This window comes from Arvicanthis niloticus, chromosome 7, assembly GCF_011762505.2.
Source record: "Arvicanthis niloticus isolate mArvNil1 chromosome 7, mArvNil1.pat.X, whole genome shotgun sequence".
NCBI classification, from domain to species: domain Eukaryota; kingdom Metazoa; phylum Chordata; class Mammalia; order Rodentia; family Muridae; genus Arvicanthis; species Arvicanthis niloticus.
In genome coordinates this window covers 31,564,710-31,579,848 of record NC_047664.1, presented here as the reverse complement: position 1 = coordinate 31,579,848, position 15,139 = coordinate 31,564,710, and the positions used below count along the sequence as shown (strand labels likewise).

The 15,139-nt window shown below is 40.9% G+C and overlaps 1 protein-coding gene across 2 annotated transcripts in view; it reads left to right on the top strand.

Moving 5' to 3' along the window:
• Positions 1-15,139, top strand: part of Abca13 (ATP binding cassette subfamily A member 13) — a 439,574-nt gene that overhangs the window by 327,228 nt on the left and 97,207 nt on the right. For both annotated transcript variants that reach the window (XM_076938134.1, XM_034509530.2), the window contains 4 exons: positions 403-457; positions 1,841-2,018; positions 4,585-4,700; positions 11,862-12,018. In XM_076938134.1, coding sequence (XP_076794249.1) covers positions 403-457; positions 1,841-2,018; positions 4,585-4,700; positions 11,862-12,018 — 506 coding nt within the window. The remainder of the gene's footprint in view (positions 1-402; positions 458-1,840; positions 2,019-4,584; positions 4,701-11,861; positions 12,019-15,139) is intronic.

Genomic DNA, 15,139 nt, shown 5'->3' with positions numbered 1-15,139 from the left:
TACCTTATAGACCAAGACTGTTTCCTTCAATATGCAATGATATTTTAGCTACTGGATATACTTGCATACTTCATCTTGCCTCAATGTGGTCTATATGGGTGGAGATAGGTGTGGTAGCTATGGCACTAGGATACTCATGACAATAGACAACTAAATGACAGACAAAGGAGCATGGTACCTGTGTTGTGACACATGTGAGATACATGATGGTTATGTTTGACAAAGCAATAAGGGCAAAGAGCCCAGCACATACCAATTTAATGGCAAGAGCATATTTGCCCTTTTTCACTGGTAGTGGATTGGGGGTGGGCAGAGCAACCAGGAGACATCTCTTGAGTTTCTTGAAGATGAGTCCCCAAAGGAACAGGCCATGACGCTCATGTCTCAATTTATTGTTCACAGGAATAACCCTGTACAGCCACCCATATGGAGGGGCCTTGCTGAATGAAGACAGGATGTAAGTGGATGAAATGATATGGGGGTGGAGCAAACAAAAGAAAATCTCTAAGGTGCTGAGGAGGAGTGATTTTGATCCCATTTCAACATTTTCCAGGAGAGATGCTATCACAGATAGCTTTAAAGTGGGAAGTGCAAATGGCTGGGCAGAAAATGGGTGAAAGTACCATTCAGTTGTGGTTTTCGTAAAAGAAATTGTTTTTTTATAAAAGGAATTGTTCCTGTAGTCTCTGGACAGCACAAATTCCAGAAGGAACTATTCATGTTAACAGCATAAACATGCCACTCACATAGGTAAACATGCGGCGCCTTCCTGGATACTTCTTATGCATGATTTAACTCCCAGTCCACAAGAAGTGCAGGTGGAAGGGGGTGTTGTTGTTGCTGTGGTGCATTTGGGGACGTATTTAAGTGTCACGTGTCAGCATCTTGTTACTAAGTACATTGTTTCTGCCCTCATTCTCTCCCCCATCTCCATTCTGTTCCATATAACTAAAAATCATTTAGTTAAAACTCAACGATAAAATATTATTTATATAATCCTCTGGCCTGCCATGTGGAGACCATATATCTTAATGAATATGCTTTCCTTAAATAAGCAATGAAAAAGCAAGGGCGAGCTGCTGTTTGCCTTGTTACATCTACTGTTGGAGAGTTCTACCTTCAACAGTCTCTGACACACAACCTCAGTTCTAGGGCAGGCTAGCTGATGACTGTTGTAAAATAAGGTGTGATAGATGGGAGGCGTAGCCTTATGGGTGCTGTGTGATGGGAACATTCATTGTGTCAGACAGCTAAAAGACTGCTTGTGCCTACCTGCTTTCAGAATTAGACAGAATGGCCAGTGGCAGTGCTTGTCTCTAAAGAAGTTTCTCCAGCTCCACCTGTCTGAGAGACTGGATGGTATAATCATGGTGATATGTGGCCATTTAGAAAGCATTTCGCTTTCCCAACACATAAGTCTGGACATGAGCCAGTGAGGCGAGCAGCCCTACAAACACCTACAAACACCCCTTCTTGCTGGGTTCTGCTGCAGAGCAAATGGGTTTTAGTGTCGGAAAGGGTCCCAGGAGCTGAATGGTGCTCTGTAGAGGTTTACTGTTTAACTGAGAGTCAGACTACATGATCAAGAGTAGGGTGAAACAGGAAGATGCTGAAATGCTTTCAGCTTCATGTTTGTCTATTCTGTTTGTTGTTGTGTGTTCTGTAAGCTCTGAATAATAACCCACATCTTTGAAGAACTTGAGGGCCTGAGTGAAGGAGAGAATCCATACATTGTTGGCAGTGTGCCTGGCCTTCCTTCATACCAAGTGTTAATAATAAAAGGAAGTTCTGCTTTCTTCTATGATATCTGATGAGCTCTTACATTATCCTCTGTCTGCAGCCTGGAGAGCATCCGCCAGTGTGGTGTTGCCCTCTGCATTGTCCTGGGATTCTCCATCTTGTCAGCATCAATTTGTAGCTCTGTGGTGAGGGACAGAGTGACCGGAGCAAAAAGATTGCAACATATAAGTGGCCTTGGACACAGGACATATTGGCTAATTAACTTCCTGTATGACATGGTAAGATTTGTGAATATGGTTCTTGTATGTAAATGGTGGTTGAAGGGCCTAAGCCACATGGGGGAGTCCATAAGGGAAGCACTCATTCTGTTGGCTAAGAGCACCTACCAGTTTGCCTTTATCAGGTACCATCAGACATTCAGGATTCCTTTATGAGGGGAAGACTCAGGAATCATGGGCTGGAGAGCTCTGAAATCAATGACCCCCCAGTTTTTTATTAGGGAAGAAATGAGTGAATAGCAGCTTTCACTATTCCCTTTCAAGGGCTGGAAGGTAAGATGGTAAAAACTATTAGAAATGACCTCTCACCTGTATCCCTAACCTCTGCCCTCAGTGTCAGTACCTTTCTGTTGTGGTAGTGGATATCAGAGTTTCCTACAGTCTCGAAATCACTAGACTTTGTCTTCTGTTCTTTCCATGGCAATATCAAGTCCTTGTTGAGTTGCTGCCTAGAGCTTAGGCCAGGTATTTTCAATGCATTTACTCTGATTTAGATTTATTGATCTTGCACAACCACCACTCCTGCTATCACTATGAAGCAGAGCTGACATTGTTGTACAAATGAAATATCTGTGCATTCATGTCCTCATGGAGATGATGCATTTTATGATGTGGAAAATCCTATGTGAGCAGAAGGCAGGGCAGGCCTGTAGCTCCCTGAGAGCCTCCCACTCATCAGCTTCTAACCATCTGTGTTGTTTTACAGAACTGATCTGTTGGCAAGCTGGTCTTAAGCAATGTTTACTTCTCTGAATGGACTTAGAACTTCACTGATCGGTTTGCTTTTGATCCTGTAATTTAGATGCTTTAAGTCATATAGATTATTTGAGTCATAGCAGAGATACCTTAACACTCAGAAGTCTATTGCATACCTTCATCCAGCACTAAAGATGACTTGTAAATCTCAAGACGGAGAAGTGCTGGTTCACAGAGGCTTTATCTTTGTTAAGTCATGCCTCTTCATAGGGATACAGTGGCTCCTCCAGAAGGATGATTCCAGTTGGTGAGAACCACACTTCAGTACCTCCCACTCAGCTCTGTCCCTAGTACCATAGTCTTAGGGTTTATGTTCACCAGCATTTTCCAGATAGTGGTCCCAGGGAATGGGAAGAGTGTGACAATAGAGAGTAGGAGCCCAAAGAATAACACACCATGGCACTACAGGCAAACGAAACCCTAAGGACCCTGAAATTTCCTCTCTTTTCTGTGCTTTATTGTCTCCTTATCCCATATCCTGAATGTGGCCCTTCTTCACTCTGTCATGGGTAGACTTAAGGCTTAAAGGCAAGAAGGAGTTTTTGATACTTGGCTGGCTCTTTCCTTCCACTTTTACTCAGCCATTTCATGTTACTCTGTTCAATGACAATCAATAAATATTGTTGAGGCTCTGTTATGGGTCAGGGTGTGTGCAAGAAGGCTGGAGTAAGCATCATTATCTCCCAGCATTCAGTGTTCACACATTCTATAGTGAGATAGTACAAGGGACTGGGATCCTTGGAAAAATGACTAAACCAAGAGGATGTAGCTGTCATGAGTAAATTAGTATCTTCATAAAGGGAATGTCAGAGAACTCTTGTACCCCTTCCATTACATGGCAAAACCATAGAAAATGCACTGGTTCTAAATTGAAAAGTAGGTATTCACTATATACTATGTCTGTTAGTGTCTTGGTCTTAGATTTCTCAACTTCCAGAGCTGTGAGCAATGGATCCCTGTTGTTTGTAAGCCAACCAGTTTGTGTTTTGTTTCATCCACTCAAATGGACTGAATGTTGGTCCTAAATATATGATTGAGTTGGAGTAGATCTGTCCCTTAATGGAGCTCACATTCTTATTGGAAGAAGCAGACAGCAAATATGCCAGATATAACTGATTTATGACTAAGTTATTTGTAAGAATAGAAGAGAGTAATGGTACAAAGGTGACTTTAATTCAGGAAGTTAGAGTACTAGATTACATTTTAGCTGAGGTTTAGAGCAAAAAGGACTCAGCCACATGGGTTAGTCAGAAGAAGTACTCTGTGGTCAGCAACCCCACAGAAGCAATAGCTAGATTTAGGACTGTCCAAGGAAGACCTGGGGATGCTGTTTGTTGTCTGTTCTGCAGAGTCCTTTGAAGGAAAGGCTGTAGAGAAAGCAGAGTAGGGAAGATCCATCCCATCCCCATATGTATTTGTGTGTGTGTGTGTTTTGTATGTGTGTGTTATGTGGTGTGTGTGTGTGTGTGTGTGTATGTGCGTACTTGTTTCTGGGACACTTCCTTGGCCCTTCCTAAGGGAAATAGTCATAGGTGGCTCTGGTAGGTTATTCGACTCTGTTTTCCCCTGGAAGACCTTGGGTCCTGGCACCAAACATGGTCACATTTTGGAGATCTGGGTATTTAGCACATTGATGTTTGGAGGAACACAACCAAGCCCACAACAATGACTCAGCACAACGGACTCTAAACATCTTTGAATATGCAAAGCAGGAACTGGGTTTAAGTAGAAATTGAATGGAAAGTGCAGAGTAAGTAGAGCATGATTAATGTCCCCGTCTAATACAGCATATCTCCCTTTGTTTTTTCAGCTCTTTTACTTGGTTTCCGTCTGCCTGTGTGTTGCCATTATAGGCGCCTTCCAGTTAACAGCTTTCACATTTCGGGAGAACTTGGCGGCCACAGCCCTCCTGCTAGCACTTTTCGGGTATGTGATGAGAAACACGGCTGCAGAATTATGGTTTGTTTTCTGAGAAGGAAAACCCTCAAGACGGCTTTGAACCTGCTGTCTGCTTCATGATTTTCTCTCTTCTCAAGCAATTATGTTACTCCTACCAGGGCTGCTGAGCAAACACGCTTGAACAAGATGATGAATGCCCTGTAGAGGAGGGGAAGGTTGACGCGGTCGTAATGAAGATGGCATTGGTCCTGCCTCAGAAAGGCCCTCAAGCTGTTTGACAAACTTGGGCAGTGGGAAATGGATTCTCTGTTATTCTCACTTTGACATTAATCGTGGGCTCAAATACATAATCCAGTTAGCTCAGAAACTGCATTTGTGGAGATTCTCTTGTGAAGCTATCTGGCATAATTTTTTTTTCCTCTTCTATGATATTAGTAGCTTAGAAGTATTTTGTGTGACTTCTATCATTTTTTTCCACAGAGGAAAAATAGTAAAAGTAGAAAAGCTATTGCAGAAATCCTCATTTATAAACTCTGGATGCTTGCAACTGCTTCCCAAATGGCACTCACTTGGTTGAGAAAATGAATTGATGTACTAAGATTTAAAAAAAAAAAACAACAAAAAACAAAAACACCCCCACCCCTTGATTTAAGCCAAAGGCTGTAACTAAAGTGAAATGTACACATTTTGCTATCTATCTATCTATCTATCTATCTATCTATCTATCTATCTATCTCCAATGATCCAGAATAATTCAAAGTATCTAATTAGGAGACAATGTTTTGCCTAAACAAGTGTGTGTCTGCCATCAGATGAATGGATAGCTGGATATGAATCAATGGATGGGAAAGCACGGAAAGGTATAAGGCAAGCAGCTCTTGCAGGAATATTGATATGCCACTTACCCTGTGGCCTTGATAATATGAATTCCCATATAAACCTTGTTTCTTTCCTGCAAAATGTCAATTTTGTTGCTAAAAAGTAAATGAGATAATCGCTGTAAACATTAGGGACAACTGGCAGAGTCATTATATTAATTTTAGCCATTACTGTTTCTTATAGAATTATCTTTTCCTTTAGAGATCGTCATGTGCTCACTGATGCTCACTAAAAGAATGGTTGTAGAACATGATATTATGCTCAATTTGAAAGTTATGATCTCATATATAAAGGGCTGTATGTTTGTACCCTGATCTTACTATCTTATTTCAACTTATTAATCTCATTTCCTGGGAAAGTGTTGTTGCATTTCATTGTAGCATGGGTAAAACAGGCCTTGGTATAAAATTATGTTTGAATGTTAGAGGGCTAGGCTTCAAAAATAATGACAAAATTTGGATGAAGATAAATGGTTCAAAACTTAATCTTATGAAATGTGTTTTTAGAAAATGTTGAACCAGATTACATTATGCTAGAAACTTCTTTGTTTGCAACTAAACATTTTGGGGAATTTCTGGAGAATCATAGGTCTACTAATGCATAGTCATGATTCCCCAAGGGTGATAGACTTCCTTGTTATTCTGTTGCTGTGAGGAGACTCTAGTACCTGGGCAGATTATAAACTAAAGCTATGTAAGGCATGGCAGCACATGCCTTTTATCCCAGCACTTGGGAGGTAGAGGCAGGGAGATCTTCTCTGTGAGTTTGAAGCCAGCTTGGTTTACATACTGAGTTTCAGTACAGCTACAGCTATATACAGAGACTCTGTCTTAAAAATGAATGGATGAAAAGAATGAATGAAGGAAGGAATGAATAAATGAATAAATAAAATATAAAGATAACTGGGGGGCTTGTTCACAGTTTTAGAGGGTTAGTTCATTATCATCATGGCAGAGAGTGTGGCAGCAGGCAGGTAAGCATAGTGCTGGAGCAGTAGCTGAGAGCAATCTGATTAGCAAGTTTCAGGCAGAGAGAGAGAGAGAGAGAGAGAGAGACAGAGAGAGAGAGAGACAGAGAGAGAGAGAGAGAGAGAGAGAGAGAGAGACAGAGAGAGAGAGAGAGAGAACCTAGTGTGAGCTCTTGAACTCTAACTTTAAAGCCTATCTTAAGTGACACAGCTTCTCCAACAAGGCCACATCTAACTCAACAAGGTCATACCTCCCTTTCCTTCTTCAACAATTCCACTAATGGGAACCAAGCATTCAAACCTATGTGCCTGCCAAGGTCTACCCTTAGCTTGAAGAGGGATTCTGAGGATGGAATGTTTGGGAGCAATGAAAAGAATGACCCAAAGTCATGTCATGTGTCCAAACTGATGGCTTGTGCTCCTGAGATGGTTTTCCCGATAGCCCTCTGCTTGAGACAGCTCTTTCTTGCTTGAAAAATATTCTAAATTCTCTCTGGGTAGCTCATCACTTGCAGGACAAAAGCCCAGTCTTTTATTCACGTATCAATTCAATTGTTCTCTTCAGGTTCCCTTTTCATTATCTCATGAATCACCATTGCATGACCTTAGCCCTTTGATTCTTAGAAGACAGTAATTACACATTTTTTATTTTTAAACATGGCAAATGAATTCAGAGATCTGTCTGTCTTTGTAAGCATAAATAATAAACTTAGCTGGGTGGGATCCCGAGATTACCATTTTGACCACCCCTAGACCTAAATTAGCTCTGTCTCAGGATGACCTAGAGCTCAAAAATCTACCTTCCTTTGTATCTATCTGCCTGCCTTTTTATCTTTTTGACAAGCTGGCTCCTAGTGCAGTATTCTGAAAGAAAAAGAGCCAAGGATGCCAATTGTGACATATAATGAGTCAAAGGACTTCAAAGGTTCTTATTTCATCATTGGAGTAGAGCTACAGGTGTAAGTTTGAAACCTGTGACCCCTACTGTAAGAACCTCAGTTTTGGCAGCTAGTTTCATGCTCCAGGCTAACTCTGGCTGAGGGGAGTAAAGGGACTCCTCTTCCTCCTCCTCTTCCTCTTCCTTGTCATCCTCTTCTTCCTCCTCTTCTTCTTCTTCCTCCTCCTCTTCTTCTTCCTCCTCTTCTTCTTCCTCCTCTTCCTGCTCCTCCTCCTCCTCTTTCTCCTCTTCCTCCTCCTCTCCTTCCTCTTCTTCTTCTTCTTCCTCCTCCTCCTCTTCCTCCTCCTCCTCCTCTCCTTCCTCCTCTTCCTCCTCTCCTTCCTCCTCTTCTTCTTCTTCCTCCTCCTCCTCTCCTTCCTCTTCTTCTTCTTCTTCCTCCTCCTCCTCTCCTTCCTCCTCCTCCTCCTCCTCTTCTTATTCCTCCTCTTCTTCTTCCTCCTCCTCCTCTTCCTCTTTCTCCTCCTCCTCTTCCTCTTCCTCCTCCTCCTCCTCTTCTTCTTCCTCTTCCTCTTCCCCCTCCTCCTCTTCCTCCTCTTCCTCCTCTTCCTCCCCTACCCCTTCTCCTCTGTCTAGTCTTCATTTCTCTCTTTCTACTCCTCCTTTTTTTCCTCCCAGAACCTGTGGGTATCAGGAACTTAAGTGCAAACTAAGAAGCCAACTCCCAGGAAATGTAAAAACCCAAGGACACTTTCAGACTTGAACCTATTGATTAACTAGTATCTGAGAGATAAGGAACAGAATAAAGGCACTAAGTCTTATGAAAGCTAGACTACAAATATTCACAATAATTTGACTTTCTACCAAGGAAAATGGTTATGTAAACTCTGACAGGGTACGCAGCAGGTTAGCATCAAAAAGAGAAAGTATACTGAAAGTTGGAGGATGAGCTCTGGGCCAGTCTGAGCTGCATAAAGAGGCCATGTCAGATGAGAGAAGGCAAGAGGGGGTTGGAAGTGAGACGGAGGTGGTAGGCAAAGACAGATAGATGTATAGAGAGACATGGCAGAGACAGAGAGACAGAGATAGACAGACACAGGAGACAGAGACAAAGACAGCGAGATAGAGACAGAAACATACAGAGATAGAGAGTCAAGGATAGAAAGGGATAGAGAGACAGAGACATGGAGTGGGAGAGACTCAGAGACAGGGGACAGAGACAGAAATGAGAGGCAGGTATACACAGGATGTGGGAGATACATACATAGAGAGCGACAAAGATAGAGACAGACACAGAGACAGAGGAGAGAGAACAAGTAATGTTGATCACAATAGTACACACCTTTAATATTAACACTCAGAACTTTAGAACACAGAGGCAGAAAGACCAGCATGAGACCACATATTAAGACTTTTTCTCAAATATCCCAACAAATTAGAATAAAACAAGAAAGTGACACTAAAAGTATCTGAAACAAAAAACAGACAGCTTGGATTAAAAATGTAAAGTTAAGAACATACTTGGTGCATGTTTAGTGCTAAAGGATCGTGACAATAAGAACATAGACCCCTGTTTGTCTTCCAGGGACATGCACACAGCAGAAGGAAGGGGCAGTTGTCAGGAGGAGAATACAATATGTTCTCATAAATTCCAAAGTACCTGCAAACAGTATGCCGACCTCCAGTGAATTATACAATCATTAGAATGATGAGTTGTATTTTAATAAAAGAGTAGATACTGTTAAAAGCCACAGTAGGTTTCATATAAAGTAAATTATGCTCTATAAGTCAATTTAAATTTTCCCTTAACATTTAGAAAAGGCTGGGGTGGGGGCTGGATCTGCCAGTATGTTAATTTCAACCAAGTGTTTGAAAGGAAAATAATGAAAATGCTGCTAAAAAAAATCCTGGAATCATTGCTGGTGAAAAAATCAGCTCAAAGATTCATTAATGCAGAAAAGGAAATCTCCAGGGGTGTCATTTAAGACTATGTCTTTGTCTCTGAGTCTTTTTTCTTAAGACAATGCTTTGATCCACTTGTCAAATACTTGAAGGACATAACCCACTATGAAGACCTTATATAAAGATTCTATGCTTTCCCCAGTGGAATAGAGACCATGGAAGAAGTGGTAATTAATTACTCAAGTATAACTCAGTGTGTCCGGGTTGACAGTGGGAGGGGAAGGCGTTGTGAGACCACAATATGAACGTGGAGATGCTAATCAAAGCAGATGAGCATCTGCTTTGTGCCACACCAGCCACATCAGACATGTCACAAGAGGCTCCATGCCCTCCCCCAGATTCCTCTAGCTCCCACATTTTCAAGTTCAACAGAGAGAGCTGCCTGGATGCCATATTTTACAAGGAACAAAGAAAGGCTGGCTATCCTGAAGTTCTGGTTTAAGTGTACTAGGATCATTATCTCAGCCTATTAATAATACACCTGTATAAAATAAAAATAATTTGTCTTAGTTTCAGAAATTTGATGAATCAAAAGTTTTAACACACCACACACACACACACACACACACACACACACACACACACACACACACACACATTGCTTATTCTAAGAATTAATTTGATAGAAATTAAGAACAGGCCTAAAATTTGACATGAAAGCTTCTACTATTGCTTATATGTGTTTCAGTTGTAGGAATAATTTGTCTCTTCCTCCTCCTCCTCCTCTTCCTCCTTCTCCTCCTGTTTCTTCATTTTGTCCTTCTTAGACTAGGCTGTCCTTGAACTGTCTATTCTCCTGCCTTACAGCCTGAGCTCTGGAATTATAGATGTATGTCACCATGTCTGTTTCCCAGTTGCTGAAGGCAATGTTACATGATGAAAGCTAACAGTTGAGCTCTGCCCTAGAAAGGACAGTAGGACGTTTATGCAGGGACGGGACTTGTTTCTCCCTGATAGTACTTTATTTCAGACAGGACTAGTCATAATTAATAGCAGTAGTCAGTTATGGCTCACCTCTTTGTCAGTTATTTTCATTTTACTTAATTATTTTATATAGGAAATATTTTAGAAAAAAATGCTTTGAAGCACTTGTCTCCAACATGTTCTTCACAGTCATTATGAAGCAGATTTCTCCTGAGTGAAGTTTTTGAGATACTATATGGCTTTGTATGTCATACCCCACACATTTTCTCAAGTACAAGAATTTATCTTTTAACACATGGATGTTCTCTAGAGTAACAGATTATAAATGACCAAATGCTATCTCAAGGATCTAAAAATCTCCCACATGGTTTTGAAGTCTTATAATTTTAAGAGCAAGTTAATGTTTTAGAGGATGCTCAGGCATTTAAAAGGTACTAGAATATCTTAAGCTAAACAGTCATCACAGGAAATACTGACAGGTCTTTTATGGGTGTGGGGGGCATGTTTGGGCTCAGAATAGCAAAAGCCTATGATTTTGAATAGATGTCTTCTCTACCTGTACTTGGAAATGTTCCAAGTGCAAGAATCCTCCGATGAGGTACATTAAGTTGACTGCATTTTACTTTCACAAAAGAAAGCTGAGGGAATGTGGCCTTGGATGGAAAGCTAGTTCTAGGAGGTAAAATGGGAAAGATGGAAGGAGAGGTTTGGCTGTAGGGGTGTTGGAGTAGCTTCTTGGATCTTGTGATCACTGATAAGGCTCACTATTTAGCAGTGCTCCTGGCTACCCAGCCTTGGGCCCACTAAGATGCAGGTCCATGGCCAGGTTTACCTACAGACCTGCAGCAGAAATTACTCAAGGTGTCAGCCTTATTATAAATACTCTGCTTAAGAGTTACAGATGCTAATGTCATCTTCTAGGTGGTTGGGACATGGGAGGAGGATGGGGACACAGTAGAAGTTACAGTACATTTCTTAGAATGAACAAGACTCTATAAATGAAGCTTTCAGTGCTTATGCTTATGTTCTTTGTGAAAAGAGGTCTGAATATTGTTATATTCTTGGGATCTTCCGATCCCCACAGTAATTAGTGGGTATCATTACTGCAATAGGCTTGAGAGGCATAGGATGCCATATTGAAAGAAGTAGAAAAAGTGCAGTGGAAATCCCACACCCATAATATTTTGTCTTCACCTTGCAGGGTCTTTGGAGGCCCCAGAAAAAACCTTCTTCTTCTTCTTCTTCTTCTTCTTCTTCTTCTTCTTCTTCTTCTTCTTCTTCTTCTTCTTCTTCTTCTTCTTCTTCTTCTTCTTCTTCTTCTTCTTCTTCCTCTTCCTCTTCCTCTTCCTCTTCCTCCTCCTCCTCCTCCTCCTCCTCCTCCTCCTCCTCCTCCTCCTCCTCCTCCTCCTCCTCTTCTTCTTCTTCGCAGACTAGTATACATAAATTATACAAAGTAAGGAAAACTCTCCATTCTAATATAATTACATCTGTACTTCAGTTCAGTTATGATATAAAGAAATGTTTCAGGAAAAATAAAAAATATTTTCCTTCTGCTTTTTAGATATGCAATGATTCCATGGATGTATCTGATATCCAGAATCTTCTCCAGTTCAGACGTGGCCTTCATCTCCTACATCTCCTTGAACTTCATCTTTGGCTTGTGCACCATGTTGATGACCACCATGCCCCGGCTCTTGGCCATCATTTCCAAAGCTCAGGTGATTCAGTGCCAGTGGCCCAATTCCAAAGGTCCAAGAGACAGGAGAGTGGGGATGCCCACTACTTAATTCTCTCACCACTCGACAAAAAGGCTGACCCACACAATGTAAAGGAAGAAAGATTTATTTTGGCTCACATTTAAGAAGGCTTTCACTTTTAATTAGGGCTTGGCAATATAGGAGGAAGGTGTTTACCTCCTGGTGAGTGCAAGGAAGAGCCTAGGAGCTAGGCACACCCTTCAGAGGTCTGCTTTCAGTGTTCTCTTCTCTCCAGAGTCTTCATGCTCAAGTTACAAAATCCCTCAAAATAGTGCCACCATCTGTGAACCAAGCATTTAGGAATAGTGATTGATTGCAAAACTTCTGTGATGTTATAAGAGCTGCTCCATGAGTAAGGGTAGACCCACATAGGGATTCACGGTTTTGTTCCCAAAGTCCTTCTCAGGAATGCTCAGATGTTGACTTATTCATGGAAGAGGAAAGACTACAATAAAGTATGTCTTGCCAAAGTGCCAGTGTATCCTGGCTTAAAATCTTCAGTAAGCTGTGCCACAGACTTGTCCATGATGATACACTTGAAGAATTGTGTCTAAGATTCCTTTGTCTTCCCTGGGATGTGTGCAACTTAACACAGTATCTTCCCATGTATTAGAGGAAAACCAATGCTCTGGGCATGAGCTGTTCAAGAGGGAGTGGTTTTCCTTGTGAGGGAAATGCCTAGCAAGCATTCGGGACAATCTGAAATTCCTTCTGTAGACACATCCCTTTCACCCTTTACCCTGGCTCCATAATGAGGATGTCCTCACTTGGCTTCTGCTTTAAAGTTCCTGACAGTCACTCATCATGGCCAGTATAATTTGTGAAAATAGGTTTCAGTCTTTGCTCTCTCCTTAGTTCTCATATTTAAGTCATTTCTTTCTCTGATTTTATTCCCACCTCTGGGCACATTACATTTACAAGACTCTGTGTTCTCATACTCTCTTATTGCTCAGTAGTTCTCAGGTGTCTGATCCACAGTCCGACATTTTCACTCGGGAGGCATAACGTGCTCCCAGTAGAAGGATATGCTGACATTCCCATTTCCAGTGAGACAAGGAATGAAGTCTGCCTTATTAGGATAGTCCCACTCCTTATGGCTGAGTTCCAGACTTGATACACTCATGAATGATGGCCAAAATTATCTCTTATTATTGTGCTTCATATTTGTGTAAACACAATGAAGTATGTAAATATCAATTTTGCATTCAATGAGAGCAATGATCTATTTCAGGGATTTTAGAATTTTTTTTTTTTTACAGATTGAGTTTGACACTAATCTATATTAATATTCTGAGCCTTTAAATAGACAGCTTGCCAAACAATTGATTAGCTTTAACTTGAAGAGAATATTGAATATTGAAATTAGCAGAAGAGACGTAGAGGCCCTGCTCCACCCCCATCGATTTCTAATGTGACATGGTTTATTGAAGATGCTGTAGACTGTGGTAGGGAAGAAAGCAGATTCAATACAGATACAGCTGGGAGAAACCAAAAGCCAGGTCAGCTCTGTGAGAGCTAGATAACAGAAGGGAAAGGTAACTCCAAAAGGATGGGGAAGGTGAAACCTTGGAACTGAAGAGGAAGTTAGCCAGGAATGCTTTCATCCACAGAAGTCTAATCTGGTGCTGGATGAAAAGGCAGGGTTATCTGCAATGATAAACAGCACTGCTCACCTTAAAGAATCAACAGGCAATGGATGTTTTCTGGAAGAAAATTATTTGAGTCACTCAGCGATTAGAAACAGAGGACATTTGACTGGATTTGTTTTGATCTTTCTCCTTCCCTTGCTTTTTTATAGACTGTTTGCTAAAGCCATTTAATAATAGTTAAATATTCATCCTAATTAATATCAAACATTCATTGTCATGTTAAAAAGCATTATGAACTTGTAAAATTAATGAAAGTTATCAAGAATAGCAAGGGGCTCTCAGGTCATAGGCTAGTATAGCCAGTGTTAAGCACTGTATACGCAGACTGTTGTGCCAATATGATTCTTTTCTTTTTGCCAACACACTGTTAAAGAATGCCATGTCTTGGGTTGGAAGGCAAGGGCAGGAATGTTATCTCTCTCTCCCACAGATGAAAATTTCTGCTTCAACTATAAAAACGTTAGAAGGTTTAAGATTCTCTATTTCTCTATGTATTAATTAATATGCCTCAATCATCACTCTTCCCAAATCAAACAATTGATTTGTCAGTCTATGAATCTGTTTATATTTTTATTAATTCAGCATTCACCTATTACATAATCTTTGTTAATACTTGTGTAAAAATCACTGCAGCTTCCTTAAAATGAGTTATAGAAACATGGATGTCACCATATCATGTCCTTAATGTCTCCATGTTCAAAGCTATCTACCTCAGACTATCACTAGTAACAGAAATCCTCTCAGGTGGCATGCTAATTGACACAGGCATAGATCAATGTAGGTTTATACGTAGTTTTTCCTGAGAGTCTTGTTATAGACTCAGAGGCAGTTGCCATTTTTTGTATTGACACAGTAAAAAGTGGGAGAGATGGCCAGTGGGTGGGTCTTTCTGTTCCTATATGGACACCAATTTCATTGTAGAGATTTTTCCTCTGTCTTCATCTATCCAAAACTGCCTTCAAAAGGCCTGGCTTTCTAAGCCACCATATTGGGGATACAAACTCAACATATATCTTGGGAGTGGTACAGATATTTCATCTATAACATTCTGCCCCTGGGCTCTCAAGATTCATGGCCTTCTCAGGTGAAAATTACAGACTCATTCTGTCACAGTAGCTCCAAAATATTTTACTTATTGTGGCCCCAATTCTAAAGCATCTAATCTATAAACTTCATCAGATTCAGATGTGGGTGAGACTCAAAATTATATTCCATCCTAACTTCTGTCTAGCTGTGAGCTGGACAATCAAATATATGGGACAGGTATAGGACACACATTCCCACTTCAAAAGGGAGAAGAGGCAGAGAGGGACAATAGATTCCATCAAACAAAACCTAGTAAGACACACATATTATATAATCGCAGGGGTAATCCTATCTGGCTCCATGGCTGTCTGAGAGTTTCTCTGAGTAACCAGGACATTGAAGACCTG